This window comes from Anser brachyrhynchus, assembly GCF_964034855.1.
Source record: "Anser brachyrhynchus genome assembly, chromosome: 1".
Classification (NCBI taxonomy): Eukaryota; Metazoa; Chordata; class Aves; order Anseriformes; family Anatidae; genus Anser; species Anser brachyrhynchus.
In genome coordinates this window covers 170,991,804-171,013,609 of record NC_137694.1, presented here as the reverse complement: position 1 = coordinate 171,013,609, position 21,806 = coordinate 170,991,804, and the positions used below count along the sequence as shown (strand labels likewise).

Here is a 21,806-nt window from a genome sequence, read left to right as displayed (position 1 = left end):
TAACTGTAATGATACTTCTTTCATTAAAACATGAATGAGTCTATATTTTTCAAATATTACATAGTTCACATTTGAGATGTTTAGCATACGTTACTTTCATGTGAAGTACCCAAAGCAGTATAGGAAATACATGCATAGAATAGTTTTTGACTCTCACTTCAAAGACAGACTAACCCTGTCACACTTTATTTTTTTTAAATTTACTTATTTAATTCAGCACAGAAGAAGCATAAGGAAATAACATGAAGAAAGTCCTTAAAACTTTCATAGTAAAATAGTTTCTCCTTTTGTTTAAATGTTAAAGCCAACACCTTGTTCCTTATTGAGATATCCATTTTGAATATCCTTATAGTTTCTTTAAAACAAATAAAATTAATAAATGTTTGCCTTTTTCAAAATAGAAAGCTCAAGTGATGAATACAGCATATATCTGTTGTGTGGAACAACAGTATAGTAATAATAGCACCAGAGAATTGAAACGTTTGCTTGATTCTTACATATGTTTTCAATTTTTTTGGTATATGGAATGTGTTTTGAAAATGATTATTTGGATTAAAAAATATAAATTGGTAGTAATTTGCTGTCTGCTTCCATGAGACCGCTGCTTTTCAGTTTTCAGTGCTGTCCGTGCCAACTTTCTGAGACACAGGTAATATTCTCTTTTCATTTGAAAATGTTCTACATGTCACGCACACATTCAAGTGAGCATTTATTAACTAAGCATCAGAGACATAGAATCGCTTGGGCTGGAAGGGAACTTAAAGATCATCCAGTTCCAAAACCCATGGCAGCAATGCCACCCACTAGATCAGGTGGCTCAGGGCCTCATCTAACCTGGTGTTGAACAATTCCGGGGGTAGGGCATCCACAGCTTCTTGGGGCAACCTGTTCCAGTGCCTCACCACCCTTGGAGTGAAGAATTTCCTCCTAACACCTAAGCTAAATCCCCCTCTTTTAATTTAAAGCCATTCCCCCTTGTCCTGTCACTATCTGCCCATGTAAAAAGTCACTCTCCATCTCTTTTATGGGTCTAGTTCAAGGCCACAATGAGGACTCCTTAGAGCTGCCTTCTCTTCTCCGTGCTGATCATCCCCAGCTTTCTCAGCCTTTATTCATAGAAGTGCTCCAGCCCTCTGGCCAGTTTAATAGGCCTCCTCTAGACCCACTCTAACAGATCAACAGTCTTCTTGTTCTGGGGGTCCCTGACCTGGATGCAGTACTCCAAGCGAGGCCTCAAAAGAGGGGGACAATGACTTCCTCGACCTGCTGGCCATGCCTCTTTTGATGCAGCCCAGGATACAGATGACCTTCTGGGCTGCAAGCACATAATGATGGCTACACAATGTCATGGTAGGACTATGACAAAGGCCTTACAGAAGTCTGGGTAGATGACATCGGTCAGTGTTTCCTTGTCAACTGATGCAGTCACTCCATCATAGAAGGCCACCAGATTGGACAGACATGATTTGTCCTTGATGAAACCACACTAGCTGTCTTAGATCACGTTTTTCTTGAATGTGCCTTAACATTGCTTCCAGAAGGATCTGTTCCATGATCTTCCCAGGCACAGAGGCGAGGCTCACTGGTCTGAAGTTCCCAAGGTCCTCCTTTCTACCGTTTTCAAAAATGGGAGTGATGTTTCCGTTTTCCCATTCACCAGGGACTTCACCTGACTGCCAGGGCTTTTCAAATATGATGGACAGTGACTTGGTGATTATTACATCAGCCAGTTCTCTCAGGATCCTGGGATGTATGTCATCAGGCCCCATAGACTTTTAGTTGTTAAGCTGTGTCAGGTGCTCTGACAGTTCTTTGCTTACAGTGGGAGAGACTTTGCTCCCCCAGCCCTCATATGCAGTTTCAGGGAAGTAAGAGACATAGGAAGCCTGATTGCCAGTGAAGACTGAGACAAAGAAGTTGTTGAGTACCTCAGCCTTCTCCATGTCCATTGTTGCCAGTTGTCTGTTCTCATTTATCATACCTCAGCCTTCTCCATGTCCATTGTTGCCAGTTGTCTGTTCTCATTTATCAAAGATCTTGTCTCTGCTAGTTTGCTGCATGGATCATACATTATTGAAGCCATATTCTTTTAGAGTAAGAGCTATTAAAGTGGCTTTGTCCATTTGATCTACTCTGGAACATTTCAATGCCTTTGCAGCTTAGTAAAAGAAACCAATGACAATTAAGTTTCAGTGGCTTACAGGTGATTTCACAACATAAAATTAACTCCTAATTTCGTGGATGTACAGTAGATCATCTGAGCTTGTGACACCATTAATTAAATAAGATAATTAAGTAAAGTCTTTTAACATAGCTGTTTGTTGGCTATTAAATTAATAAGCTTCTTGTTTGACTTTTATATTCACTGTCTCTTACAACCAATGAAAAGAGTCTGACAATCCCAGAAAGCTGTTCAGCCTACCTATCTCAGAATCTCAGACCTATATGGTAGGTGAGATATGCACAAGTTAGCCCAAAGGACTATTGAGATTTTATCCAATTGTATGTAAACTGAACAATTTTCAACTGGAAGAGATGGGTTGTTGTGTAGTGGGTTGTTGAATTATGCAATAGCTATGCAATGTGCAATACCATGAAACCCAATAGCTTTAATATGTCCTTTTAAAATATATACATATATTTTAATTCTAACTTTTCTTAAGTATTTTTTTGTCTTCAATATTTATTTTCTGATTCTATCCCACATCTGCAGCTGTTTTGTTCCTTGCCATTCAGTATCAATAAAGTCTGAAGAAAATAATATTCCAGAAATTTGCATTACTTTGTTTCTTCCAGTATTCCCAAGCACTATTAAAATACACATACAGACACACAATTTCTTGTGAAACCCACTAACAAAAGTATAATGCTGTCCAGTATAAAAATAAAAATGCTAATAATAATTAAAAAAAAAAATTAAACTCAGCAAAGAGTTACACTTTTCTGCAAGTCTTTTGGCACTGTTATAATTTTTTGTCTACTTCTAAACTAAATTGTTGAAGATGAGGCAAATACACAAAATTAATCATGTTTCTTTCTGATTCATTGTCTCTTCAGAAAATATTTACCAGATGGTTTCAATAAGTGATTTACAGACTAAGTATTGCATGGAAGCTAATCAGCTAAGTGATCCTTTACTCACTACCCTTCATTTATGTTCAATTGGCTATGGTAGGATTCAGTTTCCTCACCCAAGGTATCAACAATATGGAAGCCAGAATCTGAGAAAGTTCCCAGGTTTCCCTTCTACGTGGTGGAGTAAAATGGGCGCTTACAGAGCACTGATCATGCTGTCCTAGCATAAATGTCTAATATAAGTAAGACGATATCTTAAAAGTACTTATTTCTTCATTTAACCATAAGGCAAGCTGATGAGGATGATTGGCTCCATTGTAGATGTCTACAAAACCTTTTGGTTAGGTATGATGAACTCCTATACCACTTCTAAATTTTACAGTTCACATCATGTTCTTTTTAGCCAGATAGCTAAAAGCAAATTCTTCGAAAGTAATAAGCAACTAGTAATACATAATAACTGTAACTGTAAAATGAGTTTTAATAAGTACCACATTAAAAAAAAAAAAAAAAAGTGAAAGTGAAAGTTATAAAAGAGAAACTTACATTCTGAACACGTTTAGAATTTCTGGTTTAATGCAGCCTGACTGGTTTGACAAAAATCAAATTTCTGCTTACTTCCTGTGTGAATGTAGTTGCCTTCAGACAAAGCAGTTCTCATGGGTCAGTGTGTTTGGTTGAAGCAGGGTGTAAAGTGCATAAACAACATATCTTGTCACTATTTTAGATGGTGATTAAACTCAGTTGGTTAACTAGAACTGACATATACAACATATACAAGTCAGATGAGTCAACTGACAATTTTTCCTGAATTGGTTTATACTGAACATACACACTGAAATTTCATGTCTATTTTCCTATGTATTTGATATAAATATTAAACAAAGGGAATATAGAAAAGCAAAAGGAACATAGAAAATTATGCATAATTGACATTTAAAATGAAAGTAAGATCCACAAGATATGAAAGTGTGGACAACTGTGTCTACATTTATTTTAAAAGACACCCTCTATTACAATATGCTAAAAGTTTTTTACTCCTGTTTGTCAGCTATTCATCGTTCTAAAAAATGTTTCAACTTTTATAAGAAGACCCTACTCACTTGCCATTTAACGCTGCTACTCCAACAGTGCTTCTGGCAATTGACATACTTGCCACAAATGTCCACTGCTGACTTTGAGGGTCCCACCTCTCAACTGTATTCAAATAGCTCCAACCATCATGGCCTCCTACTGCATAAATAGGCCCTTCAAGCACTGTAACTCCTAAAATGAAGGAGAGAGTGAGAGAAGGTAAAAGTATTATTTTTCTAGCAATAATAATAATCAAAAAATGTTTTCCATAGCAGCTATGCATAAACTTGCATATTCAAAGTAAAAATGGAAACACCAATTTCAAATTTTATTAATTAAGAATTAACAAATAAGAATAAAATTAATGCCAATCAACATGGCTTTATGAAGGTCTTGTCAAACAAACAATTTCATTCTTTGAGAAGACTGTTTGCTTCATAGAATAATCAGTCATTGATGTGAAAGTCTTAGATTTCTGTAACTTGTTTGACTTTGTAAACTGCTTCATCAGTTTTTCTTATGAAAACTTTCCTTAAGAAAATAAATGACAACTACAGAGAATGGAAACCTTCACAGGACAATAATGTTGGACATATAAGAATTATTTTATCTAGTGAAGAAAGGGGAAAAAAAGTTAAGTATGACAGCTGAAGTAGGAAAAAATAAATAACTAAGAGACAAATTTTTAACTAGAGTGGTTTAAAATCAACAATTCAAAGGAAGTAATGAATTCTCATGGTATCTTCAGTTAAGCTTAGAAGGCTCTGGTAAATATGACCACCACTTCCCTGGGCAACCTGTTCCAGTGCATGGCAACTCTCTCTGTGAAGAAATTCTTCTTAATGTCCTATCTAAACCTCCCCTGATGCAACTTGACAACATTTCCTTGCATCCAATCACTTGTCACCTGAGAAAAGAGACCAACACCCTCATCACTGCAACCTCCTTTCAGTAGAGAGTGATGAAATCTCCCTTCAGCTTCCTCTTCTCCAGACTAAATAACCTCAGTTGCCTCAGCCTCGTAACATCTGTTTTCTATTCCCTTCAGCTTCATTGCTCATCTCTGCACACACTCAAGCAGCTCAATATCCTTCTTGTAGTGAGAGGAGCAAAACTGAACACACTGCTCAAAGTGTGGTCTCGCCATTGCCACCTAGAAGGGGACAATGATTTCCCTGGTTCTGCTGGCCACACTACTTCTGATATCGATCAGAATGCCATTGGCCTTCTTGTTCACCTGGGCACACTGCTGGCTCAAGATCAGTTGACTGTTGACCAGCTCCCTCAGGTCCTTTTCTACTGAGGAACTTTCCAGCCTCTCTTCACCAAGCCTATACTGCTGCATGGGGCTGTTATTACCCAAGTGCAGGACCCAGAACTTACCCTTGTTGAATGTCATGCAATTGGACACAGCCATATTCACCAAGGCTACCCAGATCTCTTTGCAAAGCCTTCCTAGCCTCGAGCAGATTGACAGTCACAGCTAACTCAGTATCATCTGTAAACTTACCACAGTTGCACTTGATCCACTCATCCAAATCACTGAAAAAATTTTTGAACAAAACTGGCCCTAAGACTGACCCATGGGGGATGCCACTGGTGACTGGTTGCCAACTGAATTTAATTCCATTCACCATGACTCTTTGAGTCCAGCCATCCAGCCTGTTCTTCGTCTAGTGAACCATATACCTTTCCAAGCCATGAGCAGCCAGTTTATTCAGAAGAATATTGTTGTAGATGGTGTCAAACATTTTACTATAATCAAGGTAAGCAACATCTACAGCTTTCCCCTCATCTACTAAGCAAGTCATCTTGTCATAGAAGATCAGGTCAGTCAGGCAGAACCTGCTTTTCAGAAACCCATGCTGGGTGCTAGTGATCACTCAATTTTCCCTAAAAGTCATAAATATTCTCAGATGATGAACAACGAAGATTAAATCATCCAAAAAATATTTGCTACAGTTTATTATAACAATGCCACAGCAAGCATTATATGGAAAATAGTCTTCACTGACTTCTCCATGATGATAACTTTGCTGGGTTTATGCATGTAAAACCCTGTAAGACGAACAATTCCTTCAGATTTTTTCCCAATGTCTATTACTTTGTGTTTACCACTTGCTATTGTGTTATCAATTCAACTGTTTTTCAAAGCTCATTAGAATATTCTCTTAACTTCTCTGATCTTACTGAATAACACCTACATATTTTGCTATCATGTTCATTTCCATTTCCATGTAAGCTAATCTTACACTGACAGAGGGCAGTGTTGCAACTTTTTTTATAACAAAATAAAAATGTTGATTTGGTGTGAGATTTCTGTCCTGCTCCTCTGCCAAATATATATATATATATTAATATAATTACTGCTACACAGACAAAGAAATCAGAAAGTTTAATTTGCTGAAAAAAATTTACGTGGTGCAATAACAAATTGCCTATTTGTTTTTGCCAGCTTGCATTGCTTCTGTAATAGGAAAAATTACTGTCAAAACTGTAGATAAATTATTCTTTCCATTCTTTCTGAAAGTAATCTTCTCTGTTGTTGTCTTATAGCATGTACAAACTTGCTGTGAGTTTTCACATTTAAGGTTTCTTCTTTACAGAATATCAAATGCAGTTGTATCCTTACATTTGCTCCATAACAACTGACCCGTTATGGCTCCTTGTGTTTTAAAATATTAGACAGATTCTGCAAGATCAAATTTCATTCTGTTTTGGTATAGTTATGGCTGTATTACATGTGAGGGCAAATAATTATTTTGCATTACTTAAATAAAATATACTGATATTCAAAGTACAGTAAGCTAATAAGCAAATATAAAATAACCAATGTACTGCATTCCATGAAAGTAGTAATATGCTTATTTTAAATGGTTTGTGTCCTTTTAAAATTTTGCTTTGATATCTGAAGATATTTGAGAAGCAAAATTGCAAAATGGAACAGATTGAGAAACCTGTAGTCACAGCTGGTACCAACTAACTGTGATGATACTTCCATGAAAATTAATGGATGCAGATGCGTTTGCAAAGAATGTAAACCATATGGAGAGACTGAGAAAGAATTACACAAGAAACATTTAAAATCTGGAAAACCTGCTGGAAAATCAATGAGAGATGTAGGCTTTATCAACATATTATTTCCCATCATAATGTGTAAGTATCCACATAAAGAGATTTTATGATTTCTGCTACACAAGATCTAATGGCTGGAAATAGTTACCTGTTAAATTCAGGCTAAGGATAATATTCCATATTTTAACCAGCGAGGATATAGGATTTTTGGAATTGTGAACACAACAATGTGATAGTTTCTGAGTTGCTTGAAGTTTTCATATCTACACTGATAGGATTTAGAAAGATATGTTCAGTCTTTGAGAAGGCAGAAATGCCTGGGTGAAATTCAGCGGTCCTCTTGCAGAAAATCTACTGACAGACTCACAGTCTACTGTGACCTACAGTAGTAGGTTCAAGCCATAAAATATATTATCCAGTATAAACTTGCTAAATTTGGGCATGAATATCACGGTCTCTTTGACTGTTGGACTAGATGATCTTAGAGGTCTTTTCCAACCTGAATGATTCGATGATTCTATGATGATTCTATGTTATGGGGAATAATAAGAAACCTCTGAAGGCTGGTCTAGACAAACCTGTCAAACTGATAATTGCAGGAGGCCTATTGATGAAAGAAATATAGATATAGCACATAAATTTATAAATCATGTCATAGTGAGAGAGATAGTTTGCAGGACAGTCATCTCCATGGGAAAAACAGCTAGATCTCTGCAATGCATCTAATTGCATAATAGTTTTTCTTTCAGGTTGTTTAACAACAAATCCACTGTTTCTCTTTTACCCTTCATGCATGCATCCTCCTTCCCACTCCAGTGGGCTGATAGATAATTCTCTTTATATTCCATCCATTCTTTGTCTATTGCTTAACACAGATTACATATCAGAGGCATTTTGGTGTAGGGGGCACAGAATGTCACCTACTGAGTACTCATTACTATTCAAATATACCAGATACCTTTTGGTGATTTTGTCTGTCAAATAACACTGACAAATAACAACAAACTTCTTGGCTACTTGTTCCTGGTTTCCTGATCATCCATACCTCTTTCCAAAGAGCAAAGGCAAAATTATTTAGTTTGTTGGAGCAAACTAAATAATTTCCTCCATGGGAAAGCCAAACAAACAAATTAATTAATTATTAAAATAAAAATAATGCTATTTTGAGAATAGTTTACTCCAGAAACAACTATTTAATGTGTCAATGAGACTATGCCAGATCAGTTCTCTCAGTCCTCCAAAGATGATTCTAGTAGATGATCTAGTAGATGATTCTAGGCCTATTGTTCTCATTGCAAATATAACTTCACATCATACATCAGAATTTGCAGAAGCTACCTTCAACACCATACCATAAACCAGTTTTCTGTTAATTTTTGGCAATCTCTGCACGGTATTTCAAGCTCTTTGAACCATAGTAATAATAATAATAATAACAGTAGAAAAGGCACAACTAGACAAAGTATCAAAATAATAGAATGATATGAAGTTTGATTATTTTGCTGGACTCAGATCACAGTGGAGACCCTCACTTATTAGTCTGTGATGAGCATTCTTACTTGCATAGCTCTGTATTGTATGAAATTAAAAACATTCAAGGAGCCATCTGGTACTCAGTTACCATAGTTATCAGTGTCCTATCATTCCTCTCACTTTTTCTCTAGTCCATTTGGTATTAACATGACCAATAATAAGGATAGTTCCTGCAGAAGAATCTGAGGAGATCTATCCCAGAGCTTTACAGCCACCCTGAAAGGGAGGAGATCACATCTTCAGTGCAGCCCTTTCCTGAGTTTGGAACATAGATATCCATCTCACTGCCCAACTAATGAAGTTAATTGATAATATAGGCAAACTTAATGACTCACAGAGGCAACTCCAATGCTTTCAAAGAATAAAACTGTACTTACATCCCACGTCTGTGTTAGTCAAAGAAAATAAAAAATGCCCACCTTGCAATACTCGTAAATTAAGTACAGTTGAGACTTTACAATATTCTGGGAGTAGCCAAGGTCATAGAATAATAGAATCATTGCAGTTGGAAAAGACCTCCAAGATCATCTGGTCCAACTGTCCCCCTACCACCAATATTATCCACTAAACCATGTCCCCAAATACCACATCCAACCTTTCCTTAAACATCCCCAGGGATGGTGACTCCACCACCTCCCTGGGCAAACCATTCCAATGCCTAACCACTCTTTCTGAGAAAAAATTTCTTCTACTTTCCAACTTGAACATCCCCAGTGCAATCTGAGGAGTGCAATTCCCTATTGTCCTATCACTAGTTATCTGCGAGAAGAGTACGACCTCCATCTCCCCATAACTTCCTTTCAGGTAGTTGATTGTGTTTGCAAAAAAAAATCCATCAGCCTTTTTTAAAGATTTTTTTTTTAATTATGCTTTTGGTCATGCGTTCTGAATAATTACTCTCAAAATATTGCTTTCTCAACTGTTGCAGAATGTGCTGAATGTAACAATGTACAGATTTTTGTTATTAATGTGATACGAATATATAAATACCTAGAACTTATAAAATTAGAGTTGAGAGAAAAGTTGCAGTTGCCTAATTTATGCCTTCATTCCTTTAAACAACCAATAATTTCCTTTATGAGGTATCTATAAAATACATGGCTTCAAACACAATAAAAATATTTTTTGGAAAAAAACTCAAATTCTTTTAATCAAATCAAATAAAGTTGTCAGGCTGCTGCTTTTGTGATGCAGTGCCAACTAAAAGCTTTCATTTCCTCTTCACTATTAAAAATTCTTAATAACAAATCACAATATTATATATATATCTCTTGAGGTGGAAAAAAAAAATAATCTCTTCTTATATATTTGAGACACCCATGTCTGTGTGACTGAAAAGGCAGCCAAAAATAACAAGGAGAACTCATTGCATATATAAGCAGACAGATTGCCACCAGTCAGTTTTGTTTTTGTTTTTAATAGAAATGCAGTTGGATTTATTATTATTAATATTCTTATTATTATTCCCTTTCTAGGTACTCATACTATACAGTTCTTTTGTTTGCTCTTTTGTTGTTGTTGTTGTTCTTTTTTTTTTTTTCCAATTATTACAATTATTATGAAGACATTAATAACATACTGAAAAGTGGAGACACGGAAATCTAAAATTAAAAAATATTGAATTTTGTATTTTTCCTAAGCCATGCTATGAAAACCTATTAATTTACTCAACCAGTATTTACTCAGAGGTCTGTCTATTGCCTTAGAATGCAAAACACTCTCCCTGACTCACACTTTCTGAAACTGAAGTTGATGATGCTAATTCTGTTTTGCTGATTTCTATTAAGTGGAAAAATATCCAGAAAGAGAACAGCTATGACATTCACTCTCCTGCCTGCCACAAGAGTGGTAGAAAATAGAAGAAATATCGACTGTAATATGTTCAGTTTTCTGGTTAAAGGAAAAAAAAAAAAAGAAAGGAAAGAAAAAAAAAAGAGAAGAAAAAAAATAAGAAAAAAAGATAAAACTAAAAAGAAAAAATAAGATTAAGAAGTTATATTTTGAAAGCCTGGACTACTGGACTATGTAGGCAAATTTCCTTTTCTCCTACATGCAGCAGCAGCTTACTCATTATCAGCCACTTTCACAATTTCAGCTTACTTTTCAATACAAAAATCATACGGGAATATTAAACTCATACCAATTTAATCTTAAAAAGAGTGTTCTGAAAAATGAAAAGAACATTAAAGGTTACTGAAAGAAATCTGTGTGTTTTCTCCCTAAATATCCCTGCTTCTTCTGTTGCCACCATCATCCTTTCCACTCCTTTTATTTCAATTCCCTTCTCTCATCTTTCTGTCATCCATATCAGCTAAGGGATCTGTCCACCCATTTTTGGAGAATGGTGCACTGCTTTGTAAGATCCAAAATTCTTTCTGGGAGAACTAAATGTAACACTGAAAAAAAGAATCAACATCTAATTTTCTTTTAAATTGATGAATTGGTTTCAATTTAAAATGGGGCAAGTACGCCATGAGGCCCCTCAAATTTTGCAAAGTCAGCTTCACAGATTTAGTAAGACATATGATTTTGATTTGTTTCATACTTTATAGTAAGTATAGAAAAGTGAAAATTATAAATAAATACATCTCAAAGACTGTTAAATGAGATGAGTCTTTTTAATCTTAGTATGGAACTGCTTAAATAAAACCATAATGAAATGAATGTTGAATGAAGTGAAATGAAGTAATGCAGAAATGGAAATCCTGATATTGTTGATGACATTCATTAAATAAAAAGGAATTGGTTCATTGCATCAGCAGCAGCTGAATGTAGATTCAACAGTTTTCTTAGTAATGGAATAGTTATTTAAGCGTGGATGATAAGCCTGTGCTACAAGCCCTATGGATTTATAAAATATGTTAACCAATTCTCTTCATCAAACAACTGATGTAGTTATTTAAATATGGTGTTAAAACTGACAAAAATATAATCATTTGGCAGTGCTCTGCTCTGTGTTGTATTGTCATATGATCAGGCGTCAGGCTTGTAAGAAAACTGACTGAAGCCTGAGAAACAAGATGTTTGATGGGCTGGAATCTTGTTCCCATTGTCCTATGGTAGTTTCAGACTCCCAGATCCACTTGAAGTAGATCTGTTACAGAGTGGTCGAAGTTGGCAGGCATATCTGGAGATTGCCTGGACCATGCTGCTCAAAGCACGGTCACCTAGAGCCAGTTGCCCAAGACTATGTCCAGAAGGCTTTTGAATATCTCCAAAAAATACTCCTACAGCCTCTCTGGGAAGCCTGTGCCAGTGTACTAGCCTTGCAGTAAAACAAACAAAACACCTTATATTTAGATTATATTTCCTGTAATTCACATTCTATTTCACTCAGTACCACTGAGGACACCCTGTCTTCATTTTCTTTAATCCCTTCCATCAAGTATTTTTGTACATTGATAAGAACCCCATGAGCCTTCTCCAGGCTAAACAGCCTGAGCTCCCTCAGACTCTCCTTGCATGTGGGATGCTCCAGCTTCTTAATCATTTTAGTGGCCCTTCAATGGATTCACTCCAGTATGTCCATATCTCTCTTGTACTGGGGAGACTAGAACTGGTCACAGTATGCCAGGTGTATCTCACCAGTGATAAGTGGTAGGAGAAGATGGTCTCCCTTATTCTATTGACTACACTCTTCCCAAAGCATCACAGGATACTGTTGACATTCTTTGTTGTAAGCACACATTGGTGGTAACTCATGCAACTGATCGTCTATCAGGCCCCCAGGGTCTTCTCTGCAGAATTACTTTCCAGCCAATCACCCCCCATCCTGTACTGATGCATGGAATTATTCTTCCCCAAGTGCAGGACAGTATTTCTCTTTGTTGTACTTCATTAAAATTCTATCAGCCCATTTGTCCAGCCTGTTGAGGTCTCTGATGGCTAAACAACCATTTGGTGTACCAAACAACCACTTCTCATAGCTCTGTGGCATCTGCAAACTTGTTAAGAGTATACTCACCTCCAGCAGTGAAGAACCTATCTTTCCTGTCCCTGGTCTTAGCCAGAGGCCCCAGGCACCCCTGCAGCTCCAGGCCTGTAAAGTTTCATCCACTTTTGGGAGTTCAGACTAAGTTGAGTCTTCTGATGTACTAGGGTAGTGCTCCAATGGTTGCTGGGGACTGTGCCTCATGGCCCAGAGCCTCATGGCACAGTGCCTCAGTAGAATTGATGACTTTTGTGGAAGCTTCTTCACAAACTTTTGCATCTGTTGTCTGCTGTGTACTGCAAGTGTGGAGGCACTATACTGTGTGTACTGTGTGTGGAGGCATTGGCCAGCAGGGGAAACATCTCATGAGAGGGCTCCATGAGAGTTGGTTGCAATCAGTTGACCACAAAGCCAGTTCAAAACAGCAGGAAGCAGCATATGACCCACCCCTAGGGAGTGCCAAAGAGCATGGACAGGGCAATTTGTATGGCAGTGGAATGGCTTGTGAGAAGGGCAGTGCATTCTGTCACGGTTTACAGGCAGCCTGCCTTACCTGCCTGCTCTCCTCACCAGCAGGTGAGGCCTGCAGCCCTGGAAGCCTCCCCAGCCCACAGAAACACATTAAACAATATTATGTCAGCTGTGTGGCAGCAAGGAGGCACAGATATTTCACTTGACAGAAAGCCATGCTCTCTGCTTCTGTGCCTCCAGCACCAGGAAGGGCTAATGCCACTACTCCAGGTAGTTCATGCGACTACCTGCTCAGGCTGTGGAGTGGGCCTGGGGTTTACTCCCAGAGATGGAGGGTGTGAGCACACACACCTGTGCAAGTTGTGCGCATGTAGATGAACTGCTCTGCGCCAAGCTTCAGGAAGAGGCAGGGAGACTGAAAAGCATCTGGGAGTCCAAAAAGATAATAGATCAAGACAGCCATGCTCTGCCCTCTCTGCTATACCAATGCCAAGGTAGCACGGCCACTGCTGTGGCAGGCCTGGTATCTGATCTGCATCAGGATAAAGGCAGGAACTCTTGGGACACAGAGAAGCAGAAGTAAGTGTGCATGGAGACAGAAGAGGAGTCCCTGTCTGCCCACAGAGCTTCTGTTACTAAATAGGTATGAGGCTCTAAGTGTGGCAGACAAAAAAAAAAAAAAAAAGCTATCTGTGCATATCCTCCCTTCAAATTTAGATCAGCCAAGGTCTCATAGCAAGCGCAGCACCAGGTCCAACATCATGTAGAAATGGCAGTGAGTTGTGGTCATAGGTGACTTCCTTGTGAAGGGAACAAAGGCTCCCATCTATAGACCAGATCCTCTTCACAGAGAAGTTTGCTGCCTCCATGGGGCTTGGGTCAGGGATGTTACCAGTAAGTTTTTGAGCATAATACAGCCTTCAGACTATTACCCACTCCTCCTCTTTCAAGTGGGTACCAACAACATACCTACAGGAAGCCTGAAGTCTATCAAAAAAGATTTCAGGGGCCTGTGAAGACAATTAAAGGTCTCAGGAGCATAGGCAGTGTTTTTCTCAGTCCTGCCAGTAATGGGGAGAAACACAAGTCCTGAAAATTCCTAAAGCATGCTGAAGATAACTTCCTGACAAAAATACTGAGTGAACCAACTAGAAAAGATGCTCTACTAGATCTGTTGTTTGACAGTAGGGAAGGTCTTCTGATAGATGTGACAGTGGGCTGCTCTCTTGGTTGAAGCAATCATGAAATAGTTGAGTTTAAAATTTCTGGCGTAAGGAGCAAAAAAGGTCAGCAGAATTGCCACACCCTGGACTTTAAGAGAGAAAGCTTCAAGCTCCTCAGGGAGCTAGTTAGCAGCATCCCCTGGGAATCACTTCTAGAGGGTTGGGGTGTCCATGAGAGCTGTTTGCTTTTCAAGAATCAGTTTTTTAAACCCATGAGCAGGCAATTCCTTTGTGCCACAAGTCAAGCAAGCAGGACAGCAGACCTGCCTGACTGAACAAGGAACTCCACATGGAACTACATCAGAAAAAGAAAGTACATGACCTCTGGAAGCGAGGTCTGGCTTCATATGGAGAGTACAGAGTTTGCACTCTCAGGAAATATACAAGAAAATCCAAATCTCTGCTTCAGTTGACACAGGCCACTGTGATGTCAAACAACAAAAAAAGCTTCTTTAAAGTAAGTCAACAGCAAAAGGAGGTCAAGGGAAATCATCAGACTGATAATTGAAATGGATGGTGACCTAAGTAAGGATGAGGAAAAGGCAGCGGTATTTAATGCTATTTTTTATTATTTTTTTTTTTTTAATAGTAAAGACAGATCTTGGGCTGCCTGGACCTTAGAGTTGGAGGACCATGGCTTGGGGAGCAGTGACTTTCTATTGGTGTGGTCACCAAAATTTTAAGGGAACAGTTGTATCAGCCCAACATTTGTAAGTCCATGGGGCCTGTTGGGATTCACCCCAGAGTGCTGAAGGAATTAGAGTGAATGTTATATCTGGATCTCTCTAAACAATTTACCAGAGGTTTTGGAAGTCTGAGGAGGCCCCTGCTGACTGGAAGCTAGACAGTGTTAAACCCAACCACAAAAAGGGCATAAGAGAAGACATGAGAGAAGATGCAGAAAACTGCAGACCTGTTAGTCTAACCTCAGTCTCTGGAAAAGTTATGGAGAAGATTGTCCTGGGTGATACTGAAAGGCATTTAAAGAACAAAGCTATTATCAGGCATAGTTAACATAGGTTTATGAAGGGAAAATCCTGCCTTAGTAACGTGATCTCCTTCTATGCTAAGGTCAACTGCTTGGTGGATGAAGGCAAGGCAGAAGATAGTGTCTTTCTGGATTTTAGTAAGGGCTTTGATACTGTCCCTCATGGCATCCTTCTGGACAATTGGTCCAACTGTGAAATAAGGTTTCATGCTATGCTGGGTGATGAACTGGCTCGATAGCGGAGCTCAGGGGGCTACATCTGGCTGGTCACTACTGTTCTTTTTTCCAGGGTTCAGTCTTGAGGCCAGTTCTGTTCAACAGTTTTATCAATGATTGGAATGCATACTCAGAAAGTTTACTGGTAATCAACTGGGAGGTACTGTTGACTCCCTGACAGGACAAGGGAAGGGCCCTACGGATGGATCTCATAGATTGGAGCACTGGGCAATCAGCAAAGACGTGAAGCTCAGCAAAGGAAAATGGTAGTTTCTGCTTCTGGGACAGAGTAATGCCAGACATAGGTACAAACTGAGAGAAGAATGGATAGAGAGCAAGCCTGCAGAAAGGGATCTGGGGGTGCTGTGGGCTCAACAGTGAGTCAGCAGTGTGCTCCTGCAGCCAAGAGGGCAAAATGCATTTTGGGATGCATTAAACACTGCATAGCCCGCCAGTCAAAAGAGGTGATTGTTCCTCTATATTTACCGTTGGTGTGGTCTCACCTTGAGTATTGCATACAGTTCTGGGCTCCACAATATAGAAAGGATGTTAAGGTATTTGAAAGCATCCAGAAGAGGGCAACAAAGCTGGTAAAAAGTCTGGAAGGCATTTCCTATGAGGAGGAGCTGAGAATATTTGAGTTGTCTAGTCTGGTGGAAAGAAGGCTGAGAGGAAACCTCATTGCTGTCTACAATTTGCTTAAGGAGGGGAAATGAACAAGGAGGCGCTGATCTCTTTTCCCTCTCACCAATGACAGGACACAAGAGAACGGCACACATCTGCAGCAGGGGAGGTTCAGATTGGACATTAAGGAAATTTCTTTACCCTGAGGATGATCAAACACTGGAACAGGCTTCCTAGTGAGGTTGTTGATGTCCCATCACTGTCAGTGTTCAAGTGGCAATTGGATAATGCACTCATTAATACACTTTAACTTATGGTTAGGTAGTTGGATTAGATGATCTTTGAAGGTTCCTTCCAACTGAACTATTTTATTCTATTCACCTCCCAAGAAAGAAGGATAATTAATTTCAATAACATGTTACTCTGTATGGAAAGAATATATACATATATATATATATATATACACACATATATATTTCACCTGGAAAATAATTCTGTTAATTATTTAGACTCAGGGCTTTATGAAAGGAAATCGTGTTATTTTTTAGCTAAATGAGATCTAAAAATGAACATCATCCAGTGTGCAATGGCATGCACTTTTCCTTCAATTACCTTCACAAACCTATCTAACAAAATACCTGTTATGTTTAACTAGGTGCTGAGAACTGCACAGTTTCAATTATTTATACTTGAAGATTGGAATGGGATTTTTAGATTGCTTTTCTGTGATGTTATAAAATAAAGGAGCACAGCCTATCTTATTTCTAGCTTTGCCTTTCTGTATCTGCATGATAGACCTAATGCATTTTAACCCTGTGAAATTTTAAAAGTGTCATTTTTATAGAATAAGGGGAAATATAATTTCATACTGATACTTACTTTTGGATACAAATTAGCAAAGAAAAAAATAATTTCTGGTGTAAACAGTACTGTGTTCTCTGCATTTGTATTTTTGCATAGACAGAATTTTAACTGGGAAGGATAAACTTGTATCCAACAACTATTTTTTTTTTTAATAAGGAAATTACCTTTTAAGAAGAGGACAGACTTATTGTTTTATCATGAAATTGAAAGTGATGAGAGAAATAAATCAGTGACTTGTAATCCAAGAATGAAACTTGATCAAGTTTCATTACCCACGCTTTACTCGACCTCTTTAAGATCTGACTTTATTAAGTTTCCAGGTAGCTGTAAATTTCTACTGATCTCCCTTCTCACCCAGATCCACAGAAATAGACAATTCTGTACTCATTCTGGCTAATCTTGCTGCTTTGTCTGATTCTACTTTTGTCCTTTTTAAATTTTACACCACTTTTCTTCCATACGAGTGGTCTCAAAATAAAGAAAAATAATGACAGTAAAGTCTATCTTGTTTTAAATTATGCATCAGTTAATTAAACCTGAAATTTAATTTTCACAACCATAATTTTAACTGGGCGTGAAATACCATTATAGTTCTTGGGATACTGCATATAGGACAGCCATAGGCAAAACTGGGAATTTAGGATGTGATAAACTGAAGAATTAGACCTGACCTACCTTCCTCAGTGAATATTTAATGACATGTTGTAGAAAATACCTCTCCTTATCTTTATTCAGAGGCTGCTATCAAGGCTGATTAAAAGAGTTATGAAAATATCCTTGCCCTCTAGGGCCAGACAGTATTACACCGACATGTTAATATAATGCAAATTTATAGAGGTAAAGATCTGCCTGCCACCTCTTTATTTACATTTGGTTTTGTAGATGAGATAAGAGATTCTCGACCCTGCCACACTATTATCCTGAGAACCTAACTCAGAAATTATTATAAGTGTTGCCATTATGATTTCTAGCTCTTTAGTGAATTGGGTCATGATATGCTACTTACTAAGGGTGCAAAGTACAATAACAAGGTACTTTATAATTCAGAAAAAAGAAAAAAAAAATCCCTGTAATGCTCCTGATGATTAAGAGAAAAAATCCAAAGCAAAAATCTAATATACATGCAAATCAATATTGCAGAGAAAATGCTTTAAAGGCTCAAATCTTCTGTCAACAAAGAGTGAAAGCTAGAATTAGATATTTCTCTTGATATTTCAACATTCAAAAATAACAATAATTTAATGACATAGAGGTACATGGTTCTATTCAACACTGAATAAAAGAAAGATTCTCAAATTAACCTTTAACCAGCAGCTTCTTGAATGGCAAGCAATATAGCTGCGTCAGAGCATTGCTGTATTGTAGTAAGAGAGCCTCTTGAGAAACTATTCCACTCTACTTAATGCTTAGAAGGTTATAGTTTTTGAGGATTCAAGATTTTTATTTTATTTTCCTATCTGTGGCAATGCACAATTTGAACATACCACACACTGAGCAACATTACACATATCCATCATAGTAGTGCCTTGTGAGATGCAGATATAGCTGAAGAAATAAATTTACCAGTGCAGAAAGGCAAGATCTTTCCAACACAATCCTGACTCAAAGAACCCTTTTGGTGTGCATGACATGAGTCTTTCTACTTGGGCAGTTCCATTTTCCATTCCAGTCATGCTGTTTACAATTAATCCTAGTGAATAATCTTTTGAAACTGGTTATTCTTGTTACACAAATAACAAGGCAGTGGGCATTTTATTTTTACTCATGAAGCACGTATTTTATATACAAATGTGTTCTTCATGATTAAGGCATTAAGTGTTCATGACTGCCAATTTGTAAAAGTCCAAAAGCACTTCAGACTCCCTTCACAATCAGAATGTACTGCAGATTTGGCATGTATCAAGCTCACAGTTCTGACAATTTAACCTTGATTTGAACAGACATCATGGTCATTTACTCAGAGTACCTAAATATCCAACAATGGAGTGTCATATGTCTGGAAATATGGAATGTCATCTCCTAATAGAGTAGAACTCGATCAGTAGTATACATGTAGGGTTGTATGAAGGCCTGTATTATTTTCAAGTTGATTATTGGGTTTGACTACTTGAAAAAAAAAAATACCAGATGCCTATGAAATGAGCAATTGATAGTTATCAGTATGCTTTATCAAAATAAGATCTGGAAGTTTCCTTGTTCTATTTTGGGGCTGAAAACCATGATTGTATCTTTCAAGAATTCTTTTATTTGTTAATAGTTAGTGTGGTTACAGCACTTTCTTTGCAAATTAATTATTTGCAAATAATTTCAGTTTTGTCATACCAACAGGCTATGAGCTACTATAAGATTGCTCTCTTGACTTTAATGATAATATAATTCTCTGCTTGTTACTGACATTGGTTTCCTGACTTTCTCTCTCTGGCCTTCTGTCCATTAGGACACCAGAGGTTCATATCTGCCTGCATATCTATAATGAAATCTCAGATTCTCATGCATCTGTCTATTGACCCCCTGTTTTGTTGTCTCCTCATAGTGGTTTGTTCCACAGACACTCAACATACTGAAAAACTGAATTACTTTGCTATAAAACCTTTTTTTTGTTTTAATAGCACACATATTTTCATTTAACTTTTAATGAAAGATGTTATTTTGCCATTTTTCCTCCTCAGTAGCTCAGAAATGGTGGTACATAAACAGATGCAATCTTGCAAACCAGTGGAGAAAGAAGAAAATGAATCCCTTTATTCTCTACATTTTTTACTGTTTATTTTATAGTTACCATGTAACTGTTAAAGCTGTATCAAGCTGTTATTTATCCTGCTTTAATGCTTTCTGCTTTGCCTTGAATGCCTTTTTGATAAATTATAACTATATAGAAAAACATGTATTTAATGGGGCTTCAGCACTATCTAAAATAACTTCATTGCCACAGCAGAAGGTTTTGTTTGTTTGTTTGTTTTTAATGGAAGATGTGAGTTAAACTCTGACTGACTTGAAAGCTATCCTTTGGTTTAGGTCTAAAGACTGAGTGGAGGGCAGGGCAGGGCAGGGCAGGGCAAGGGAGGAGAGGGCAGGGGAGGAGAGGGAAGGGGAGGAGGGGAGGGGAGGGGAGGGGAGGGGAGGGGAGGGGAGGGGAGGGGAGGGGAGGGGAGGGGAGGGGAGGAGAGGGCAGGGGAGGGGAGGGGAGGGGAGGGGAGGGGAGGGGAGGGCAGGGGAGGGGAGGGGAGGGGAGGGGAGGGCAGGGGGGAGGGAGGGGGGGAGGGGAGGGGGGGAGTTTTGATTCATTTCTCATTAAAAGTTCATTAACTAAAATAACAACTTTATGGTATTCCTGGATAAAAAAATAAATTCAAAAAAGCAAACAAACACAAATTCTATTAGCAGAGCTTGTCTAAATAGTATATCATAGTATATTATAAAAATTATCTTTATTTATAGTATTAAATAAAGAGCATATCTGTATTGCTTTTCAAACAATTTTGGAAAATTTTGACTTTCAACCATTTTCATCATCACTAGTCCCAATTTTTATATTTTTTCATTTCACGTTTTTATTTTTTACAAAAATCCCCAATTTCTTCAATATATAAGTTCAAAAGTTCTCTCACACACACACAAAAACAAATTGTTTCCCTTTAACCTCGAGTACCTTGTGAGTTCTCTTTTTATTCCTGTGGAAAACATAGCAGCTTTTTTCCAATCAAAAACTCAACATTCCTGAACGGCTTTGCTTAAAATATGAAGGTATATTCTAAATCTATTGACCAAGAGCACGCATAGAAGTGCCAATCCTGAATGATAAATTTTTTGAACTGGTTACAGTGGCTTTGGTCATGGCTCCGACTTGTCCTGACACTGAGAAAAATATTTCTCTATCAAGTTTTTCCTGCTTACTTGATGCTTTCCTATGTAATAGCTCAAGTCACTGCATTTTTACCACCCTTTGGTAGTAGCACTGAAAGTAATAGAATCTGTGAAATTCTGGAACACTGTATAAAAGACATATGTATTTCTGCAACGTTGTAATTAAATTTGGCCATAAGAAACAATTTCAAACCACAGAGCTATTTAGTATCATGATGCCATTTGACATAGATTACCATCAATACTTTTTATTCTAAGATTTGTGCACCATGCAGCAAAACTGTGTTATGCCAGCCACTGTATAAATGCATATTATGATATGTGTCAAACAGCAGGAAAAAAATGCAACTTGATTTTGTGCAACAGTGATAGAGTACACTGCAGAACTTTCTGCTAATTGTAACTCAGTGGAGTGGACATGATGACCTAATATGCCTTTCTCATTTCTGATTTTCTGGACTGTGTAGCAAGTCTATCAAACCAGATTATTTTAGCAAAACACATAATGGACAACTCAGCGTCCTATAACTTATACATTACATTCTGATTGGTTTATCCTATAGATTTTAAATTCCTTTATTTATGAGAGAAAATCTCATCACAGAAAGAATAAAAATGTATTTTTCAAACGTCACAAAGTGACATGTAATTGAATTAAAAAGTTATTATTGTTTTTTTTGTTTGTTTGTTTTTTGTACTGTAGGAGTATGATATACATGATAGAAAGAGAACATTTTATATCAAGGATACAATAGAGATTTCTTTTGCTTATTTTCAAAAGTGAGAGCAAACAGACAAAAAAAAAAAAAAAACCTATCATATTTCTTTGAGTATCTTCAAATTCCCTTCCACCCTCATCCAAAGCAAA

At 37.6% G+C, this 21,806-nt stretch overlaps 2 protein-coding genes across 3 annotated transcripts in view; one reads left to right on the top strand and one right to left on the bottom strand.

Annotated features, from left to right (window-relative positions):
• The window catches only part of KLHL1 (kelch like family member 1), a gene marked incomplete at its 5' end in the record, with an annotated part of 257,350 nt that overhangs the window by 32,144 nt on the left and 203,400 nt on the right, over positions 1 to 21,806 (bottom strand). For both annotated transcript variants that reach the window (XM_080561214.1, XM_080561215.1), the window contains one exon: positions 4,179 to 4,341. In XM_080561214.1, coding sequence (XP_080417340.1) covers positions 4,179 to 4,341 — 163 coding nt within the window. The remainder of the gene's footprint in view (positions 1 to 4,178; positions 4,342 to 21,806) is intronic.
• The window catches only part of LOC308180126 (uncharacterized protein), a 501,337-nt gene that overhangs the window by 432,235 nt on the left and 47,296 nt on the right, over positions 1 to 21,806 (top strand). The window lies entirely within an intron of this gene.